Source organism: Antennarius striatus, chromosome 11 (genome assembly GCF_040054535.1).
Source record: "Antennarius striatus isolate MH-2024 chromosome 11, ASM4005453v1, whole genome shotgun sequence".
Taxonomy (NCBI): domain Eukaryota; kingdom Metazoa; phylum Chordata; class Actinopteri; order Lophiiformes; family Antennariidae; genus Antennarius; species Antennarius striatus.
Window position 1 is genome coordinate 14,228,183 of NC_090786.1, and position 9,598 is coordinate 14,237,780.

The 9,598-nt window shown below is 40.2% G+C and overlaps 1 protein-coding gene across 1 annotated transcript; it reads left to right on the top strand.

The window, feature by feature from the left end:
* The first annotated feature begins 7,368 nt into the window (after positions 1 to 7,368).
* On the top strand, positions 7,369 to 9,598 carry LOC137604099 (isoaspartyl peptidase/L-asparaginase-like). Its single transcript, XM_068328034.1, has 6 exons — positions 7,369 to 7,555; positions 7,641 to 7,783; positions 7,924 to 8,087; positions 8,454 to 8,572; positions 8,770 to 8,880; positions 9,390 to 9,598. The coding sequence occupies exons 1-6, from the start codon at positions 7,369 to 7,371 to the stop codon at positions 9,596 to 9,598; spliced, it is 933 nt and encodes a 310-aa protein (XP_068184135.1).

A 9,598-nucleotide genomic window follows, 5' to 3' on the forward strand; every position in this document is an offset into this window, starting at 1 on the left:
GGAGGGCCAAAAAAACAAATTTAAAACAAGCTGAGGGTTAAATGGTTATTAAAACATATTGAAATGAACATAGCCTATTGAACCAAGAGCATGTGTATATCATTTAATGATTAAATAAATAAAACAATACAGTGGTACCTCTACTTACGAAATAAATTGGTTCTGGAAGAAATTACGAAAGTAGAAAATTACGTACGTAGAGATGTGTTTTCCATGCAAATGACCTAATCCGTTCCAAGCCCATAAAAATTCCGACATCAATGTTTTATAAAGCATAAAATTGCATCAAAACATGTAACAAATACATGTTATGATAAGATTATTACACAATAAATGAGAGTTGTGCATGACGTAAAAAACAAAGAATAGAGTAAAGAATAATAATGACGGTCATTTACCTTTTAACTGCTGTCCCCATTGTTTTTTGCCCTCTTTGGTTCATGCGCTCCTATCTCACAATGCCGAACAACGGAGTGAATTGTAGTCCTCCTTTTGAACTTCTCCAACCACCCACGCCATGCCTTAAACTCCTTAAACTTCATTTTGTTTTAATAACATGGGGAATGTTGATTTTTGGCCGTATTCTTTGGCGAGATCAACCAACTGTCATTCACACACATGTACTCTGTCTTACTGCGGCTAACCTTGATGAAACCGTGATGAAATAAATGTAAATGAAATAAAATACAAAAATGTAAGGCACGCAGACAAAACAATACTTCCTCCAAAGAGACATCACGTCTTGTAGAAAAAAATGAAAATAAGTTACTGCTCTGTGATACTCAATTATCTGAGGCTGAACCTGATATTTGATGCTGTCTCATCAATTTCCGGGGTCAGGCTCTGAGCTGAGGAAATCCTCAGGATGGAGTGAAGGTGTTTATCAGTCAGACGGCTCCTGTGTGATGTTTTGTTCAGCGTCATCAGAGTGAAATATTCTTCACACAGGTATGTGCGGCTACAGGCAGAGGGCGTCCGAGCAGCTTAGATGAGCAGCTGGGGTTTTGTGTCGGGGATGAAACGTCCAAACTTCGCAGAAGACACACAGCTTTACCTTTTACCTCTTTGAACACACACTCTGACGTCCACCTGGCTTGAAACACCCTGCTCTCTGCGTCCACCTTCCTTTTAGCCATTTTTGGGGAGGGGAGAAACTAAATCAAACCACTGCTCTGCTGATAAACAATGCAACCACAGCCCGCTTGTTGCGCTGCATGACTTCCGTTGCATTGTGGGGAATGTAGTTTTGGTGCGTGCAAGAAACCAGGAGATTCTTCACAAGTAGATTTTGTAGAGTAACACAGCAAAGTACAGCAGACTTTAACACAATTTAAATATATGTAGGCTTATTTTGTAAGAAATGAATGAACTGGCCATACATTCCCTTTGCAGAAAAAAGTTAAGTATTTATAAATGACGGACAAAGTTTCATTTTCTGTGAAAGAGTAGAACTTGGTACTGGTACTTGGTACTGGTACTGTTGACTGTTTCATCTTGAAGTACTCAGCTGAATCATCATTATCACTCATACCTGGAGGTGGCGTAAGTAAAAGTTTGTCATTTCTGAACACCTTTATTATAATTAATGTTTTTTTTGACACTGTTGAACTTGCTGCTACTGTGTTTACCATGTTATTATCTTGTCTCAATGTTCTTATAATTTAATTAAACCAACATAAATTGCTTTGCATTGCTGTCAACTTCAGTTTTACATCAGCTTGGAAAACCACTTATTATGAAGAAAGACTTGAAAAGTCATTACGGTTAATGAGAGTGCTGACCTTTTAACAAGGATTTAACATCAGCACAGGAAATTCGGACCTGAGTTCTCTCTCTCTCTCTCTCTCTCTCTCTCTCTCTCTCTCTCTCTCTCTCTCTCTCTCTCTCTCTCTCTCTCTCTCACACGCAGAACGCACACTCTAGTTTTTGTTAGTCAATTAGTGTGTACAGGCCCCTGTAATTCACACAACCACACACAAGTGGGCCTGTACGCATGCAGGGGAGGTAGAGTGGCGGGCAGGTCCTTCGTGGTGCGCCCCAAATGAGCAGCTTGTGAAGGGAGACGGCGCCTTGCTCAAGGGCACCTTGGCAGTGCTGCTCCGGAGGTGAGCTGACACAACAACCATAGCAAACAATAAGGGGCTCAGAGCTGATCCCTGATGCAGTCCCACCTCCACCTTGAACTCCTCTGTCACACCTACAGCACACCTCACCACTGTCTTACAGTCCTCATACATGTCCTGTACCACTCTAACATACTTCTCTGCCACTCCAGACTTCCTCAAACAATACCACAGTTCCTCTCTGGGCACCCTGTCATAAGCTTTCTCCAGATCTACAAAAACACATTGCAGCTCCGTTTGGCCTTCTCTGTATTTCTCTATCAACATCCTCAAAGCAAATACTGCATCTGTAGTACTCTTTTGGCTTGAAACCATACTGCCGCTCACAAATGCTCACTTCTGACCGTAGTCTAGTTTCCACTACTCTTTCCCATAACTTCAGTGTATGGATCATCAGCTTTATGCCTCTGTAGTTGCCACAATTCTGCATGTCTCCCTTGTTCTTAAAAATGGACACCAGCTCATTTGTCCTCCATTCCTCAGGCATCTTCTCACTACGTAAGATCCTGTTCAACAACCCAGTCAGAAACTCTACTGCCACCTCTCCTAGACACTTCCAAACCTCTACAGGTATATCATCAGGACTGACTGCCTTTCCACTCTTCATCCTCTTCAATGCCCTCCTCACTTCATCCTGACTAATCTTTGCCACTTCCAGGACCTCAACAGTCACCTCTTCTAGTCTTTGTTCTCCGTCATTTTCCACGTTCATCAACTCTTCATAGTACTCTTTCCATCTTCCCATCACACTACTGGAGCCTGTCAATAGACTTCCATCCCTATTCTTAATCACCCTAACCTGCTGCACATCCTTCCCATCTCTGTCTCTCTGTCTCGCCAACCTGTATAGATCAGTCTCTCCCTCCTTACTGTCCAACCTAGCATACAAGTCATCATAAGCCCCTTGTTTGGCCTTTGCTATCCTCTACCTTCACCTTATGCTGCATCTCCCTGCATTCCTGTCTACTGTCCTCAGTCCTCTCAGTGTCCCACTTCTTCTTAGCTAATCTCTTTCTCTGTATACACTCCTATACCTCATCATTCCACCACCAAGTCTCCTTATCTACTTTCCTTCCAGATGACACAGCAATTATTCTCCTACCTGTCTCCCTGATCACATTAGCTGTAGTTGTCCAGTCATCTGGAAGCACCTCCTGGCCTCCCAGAGCCTGTCTTAACTCCTTCCTAAAAGTCATGCAACACTCTTCCTTTTTTAGCTTCCATCATTTCGTCTTCTGCTCTGCCTTTACCCTCTTCATTTTCCTCACCACCAGAGTCATCCTACACACCACCATCCAATGCTGTTTGGCTACACTCTCGTCTACCACTACTTTGTAGTCACTGATCTCCTTCAGGTTACACCGTCTACACAAGATGTAGTCTACCTGTGTGCTCCTACCACCACTCGTATAGGTCACCCTATGTTCCTGCCTCTTCTGGAAGAAAGTATTCACTATGGCCATTTCCATCTTTTTTGCAAAGTCAACTACCATCTGTCCTTCTGCATTCCTCTCCTGGATACCAAACCTGCCCATTTGGGGGTGGCAGTGGTTCAGCGGTACCGCAGATGTCTTGCAGACAGATCGCCCAAGCCATTGGTGGATCAAATCCCGCTCCTGCCATGATATCATCGGAGTGTGAGCTGATGGTGGGAGGTGTCAGCTCACCTCCCAGCCACTGCCGAGGCGCCCTTGAGCAAGGCGCTGTCCCCCCTACAAGCTGCTCAATTTGGGGCGCGTTCGGAAGCCGCTGCCTGTCACTCTGCCTCCTAATATGTGTAGTTTGTTGTGTGTATTGACTGCATGCTTACAGGCCCCCTTGGGTGCAGTGTTCAGGGGGCCTGTAACACAGATTGTATATACTACCTGAGTGACAATGTAATTTCCCCTTGTGGGATTAATTCAAAGAAACCTACACGTTCAGGTCTGTATTTTATTAAAGGCAATTATGGAGAGCACATCGAAAATGGAGCCAAAAAAGTGTTTGTATTTCCTGCGGAAGGACGTGAAAAGCGAATCTGACGACAAGATGGCTGCGGCTATGGACGTAGATGCACCGAGCAGCACCAACAGTGGAGCTAGCAAGAAGCGATTCGAAATGAGTGGACTGACAATTTGCTGTGCAAGGGTGGACTTTCATGGCATAGTTGACTGCTCTTCATCTTGTAGTAATGACCTGAATTGTTATCATCACTCTTAACTGGAGGTGGCTTAAGAGAAAGTTTGTCATTTTGGCTCTATTTGCATGGTAATAATGCAAATTAATGATTAAATAATGATTAAAATGTCCCTATATGGGGATCAGTACAGTAATTAAAAAAAACCCTGCAGCTACCGGTAATTTCTGAACACCTTTATTATTATTATTATTAATGCTTTTTGGCATTATTTATGTTGTTGCTATTTCTGTGTTTATTATCTTGTCTTAATGTTCTTATAATGTAATGGTCGTATTTATTTCACACGCTGATAGTCCACAGGAGTCACCAGGTAAAACTGTGTTATACATGTGCAGTGAGAGTTACCGTAATTATTAAGTTAATTTTTAATACAGGGTCCACATACCTTATTGGCCCGAATATAAGAAGGCCTCCTCTTTGTAAGACTCAAGTTTGAAAAAAGGCTTTTTGAACAAAAATTGTATTTTTATACAGAAAGTAATTACAATACATCTGAAACAAATGATTATAACAATACTTTCGAGAGAAAAAGCATGTTATTTTGCCTCATTCAAATCCTGATAAAGCTGTCTATCACATCTCGAGCTCTTGGAAGCAGCCGCTCTGAGGACCACGGAAAGCTTTTCTCTGACTGTGAGCATGTTTTAGGCGATCTTTTTGAGCTCTCCATCTCCGTACATTACACTCTGTACATTACCCTTTATCACCATCATCTTGAAGTTTGCATCATAACTTCTCCTCAGCTACCAGTTAACCTGGCCGATCTTCAACCCACTTTTTCTCCAGATTGTCGCTGCGTTTCTCCATTTTCTGTTATCTCTTCTTTTATTTTCTTTCTTACCACTATTTTTTATTTTTCTTCTTCGTGCTACCGCTATTTTTATTTTTCTTCTTCGTGGCTCCCCAGGCTTTGGCCTGGGGAGTTAGTTCAGCATTTGTTTTAAAGATATCTAGCGCCATCTAGCATTGTGAATGGGTATAATGTCTATACCCTGAATGTTAGACGACCCCCACTTTTTCAGTCTTATTTCAATGCAAAAAACACAGTGTTGTATTCGGGCCAATACGGTAACAGCTTTGCTGCAGCTTTTGCTCAAAACACAAGATCTATTTTGATGATCCCTGTCTGTTTCCTACAGGAACACAAAGATGTCAGAGTCATATTTGCAATGTTAGGACCTCTGCTAATGAAGTAAAAGTTGTTCTGAGCATTACAAAAAACCTGTTATGATAAATTGTCCTTTTTAAAAAAAAAAAAATCCTACCTTCTTGAAGCCAATCAGAGGAAAGGAATCAAAAGTGTTTCTAATGAGTATATGTCACAGAAAAAAAACTGGCCTTGCCATCTACTTTATCAATTTAATGCCATCACCAAGACGCTTAAAAAACACATAAAAACTCTTGCAAAAAATGACAAAAAAACTGAACGAGACTGAACTTGAGTACTGACTTTGTGACAAGGATATAACATCAACATAGGTAGGAAAAGTTTATCTGTTCATCTTGACTGAAACAGCTGGAAAAGAAAATGGTAGGAAACTACTTTACGATTTAAAGCTGTTGAACGAACCAAGTTTTGCCTCAGGTACCTGCTGCAGCAAGAAGGTTTGCATGTAGAATAGTCGGTATGTTCTCCCCGTGTCTTCAAGGAGATGTACTGGTGGAATTGTTATTTGACTGAGAAAATGATAAATATTTATATGCAAATAGCAGGAAAACACATGTATTTGTTGTGATACATGTATTTATTGTGGAATCATCATCATCCCCAACATTATCGTCCCCATTTTTTTATTTTTACCTCGAAAGCAATGTCAGAAAAGTAGACACATATGGGAACACACTGTTGCTAAGAACAACTGGCACTGAAATTGGTAGGCCTTTGTAGAGGCAGATTTTTTTCCTTGGCTCCTAATTTGAGTTGAGCTTTGATACCTCTATTTCTTCTTTTCTTTTCAGCTTATCCCGTTAGAGGTCCGTCTATCTTCTGTATCCTCCTCTCTAACACCAACAGCCCTCATGACTTCTCTCATCCATCCACCTTCTATTTGGTCTTTCTATTGCTCTTTTGCCTCACAGCTCCATTCTTAAAACCTTTTCATCAATATACTCACAAATTCCTCTTGACATGTCCAAACCATCAAAGTCTGCTCCCTCTAACTCTATCTCCATTTATATCTGTTTAAGCGGTTAAATTTTTGAATGTCTATTTTATTTGTTAATCTTATCTATTTATTACTTTAGCCCACCGATTGAGTGTTCAAAACGTCTGAGTTAATAAAGTTTGACTTTACTAACAGGCTGTACAAAGTTTCTGCTCAGGAGCAATAGCCTCCTCCGCATAGCATGCACAACCACACCGTTCTTTATTTGTCATGTTCTATTTTCATAATAGCCCTGCAGATATTTTGTACTTCTATACACAATCTTGAATTTGATATAAGTGTAATAACTCTGTTCTCGCTTTGTCTTGTTTTGGCTGTCTTAGAGAATAATGATACAAAAATTTGCAGTTATGTACTCTCTTTTATTCTCACCTTTAAAGGTAAAAATATCTCACAGGATTTTGGGCTATTGTCACATCTCCATTATAAGAATGTCATTTTTAGTTAAATTAAACCAGTTGTTGTTGTGTCTGATTGTATATTTATTTTTCTCATTCACATGAATTTTATATTGAAGGGAAACCTGCTAAAGGGTGGCATGGTGGTTTTTGTCTTTGTGTAGACGAAGGTTCTCTCTTCTGGGTTTGATTTTTTGGTTGTTTGTTTGTGTGACTGTGATCAGCTGGTGACTTGTACAGAACATGCTCCGCCTCCAACCAAAAGTCAGCTGGGATAGGCTCCAGTCCCCTGTACCATTACAGGATAACCTAGGACAATGACCCATTCATAAAATGCTGGTGTTGATGTGAGCCAGCATACATATTATTTAGCTTTTTTTTTTAATCAGACTTAATATCTACCTTAATCTGAGCCTTACAAAAGTGGAATCACCACAGACATTGACGTTTATGTTTATGAGATTTAACAACTACCTTTGTCTTTTTCTTCCAAGAATTTAAAGATGTCAGCAGTCATAGTTGTTCATGGTGGGGTGATGGCCAAACCAGAGGAACTTGACCAGGCCTTTCTTGATGGAGTCAAAGCTGCAGCTTGTGATGGATTTGAAGTCCTGAAAAGAGGAGGAAGTCCTTTGGATGCTGTTGAAGCGGCCGTGAGAGCAATGGAAGATAACAGTGTATTCAATGCAGGTACACTCATATTTAACATGTGTCTTGATCATGCTTTTTATTACTGCATCGACTTCTGTGGACTGCTTTTGGGGTTTAATTGTAGGACATGGAGCGGTGCTAAATGCTGAAGGAGAAGTGGAGATGGATGCTCTCATTATGGATGGAAAGACACTTTCCAGTGGCGCAGTCTGTTCAGTTACAGATATTGCTAATCCTGTGTCACTGGCACGAGCAGTGATGGAAAAGGTCTTAATTATTTGTTTGTCATTAAAATTAAGACTCAGAAGACCTCTGTCTTTATTCAAATCATTTTTTTGTAATATGAAAAATATACTCCAAAGTTTTAAATTACTTTTCTTACATGGTTCTGTCATGAAAAATTCTAGACTGACCATGTGATATTAACAAGTAGAGGTGCAACCCAGTTTGCAGAGAGCATTGGAATTACCACAGTCCCAACGGGTTCACTGGTGACTGAGTGCGAGAGGAAAAAATGGAAGAAACATAAATCGTATGCTACTGTACTCAATGAAGAGTACAACACTCAGTGGTAAGTGTATCTATTGTTTTTAATTTGAGTCCTTCTTGTCTGGGGTCTACATATTCAGAAAATAAATTTGAGTCCACTTGACATAATTTTCTGGATATACAGTAAATGATTCGCAAATACTGGAAATCTCAGTGAAAATGTTGAAAAAAATGTTTTTTTTCACATTGTTGTCCATAAACCAGTTAATATCAGTTTTGCAATTGCTTTCATTAACTTTGGATTACACAGTTTGATGGTTACTATACAATCTACAGTAGATACTGGAAACATTCATCACACAATGAAATGACAGCATTGTACTGTCAGAATGTCTTCCACAGTATGGCTGATACATCAATTCATGGTTGATGTTTTTCCTCCACCTAGGGCCCATGACACTGTTGGAGCAGTTGCTGTGGACAGCGTTGGTAATGTTGCATGTGCAACATCAACAGGAGGGATCAGAAACAAAATGGCTGGCAGAGTAGGAGATGCTCCAATAATTGGTATGGCATCATTATTTTCTGATATAGAACTTTCTACACATCAGGCCTATTTATCAATGCACTAAATTAAAGGTAATCAAGTCACAGTAATCAACGAAGTAAATGACATTGCCTTTAATTATATTTCTAGTACCACAATGTGAGATTAGCACCAGTTTTCACAGTTCATTTGATTCAGAAATTTTCTCATAAATAAGGCTGTGGAGGATATGCAGACAACATCAGCGGTGCAGTGGCTTGTACCGGTCATGGAGAATCTATTCTGAAAGTCACCTTGGCTAGACGCATTCTGTTACATGTTGAGCAAGGTAACACAGTTTTAAAACCTTGTCAGCTTTAAAGGCAAGCTGGGAGGAGGGGAGGAGATGGCTTGTGTTACATTGTAGTGGGCCCACTTACATTGTAGTAGGCCCACTTGGTGGGAAAGACACAGGAAGTTTTGTGCTTTTTATACTCATTATTTGTTCAGTTTAATTTATTTAATGTCTTGTGCAGTAAATGTCCTCTATTGTCAGTGTTTTTCTCCTGTGTGTCCATTTATCTAATATTTACCTATGTACATTTATGTCTGTGAGTAGTGGATATACACAATTTCTTCCGGAATTAATAGTACCTGTCTGTCTATCTATCTACATAGATGTAGATTTTCACATGTATGTAGATAGATAGGTCTCACACTCATGGTCTCTCCTGCTTTAATTTAAATGGCGCAATGTCCCAAAAGGTGTATTTATTTAAAAATGATAAAATCAATAATATAAATGATCACGTTTACTAACTATTTTCACATGCTGTATTTTACCCTATTCCTATGCAGGTAAATCAGTAGCAGAGTCTTCACAGTTGGCTCTGCAGTACATGGCAGACCGTGTCCACGGTGCTGGAGGCTGTGTTGTAGTTTCTCCATCAGGACAGTGGGCAGCCACAATTACCACAAAGAGAATGGTTTGGGCAGCAGTGGATCATGATGGTCTGTGGTATGGGTTGGACCCAAATGAACGATTTAATGAACAGTTAACTCTATAA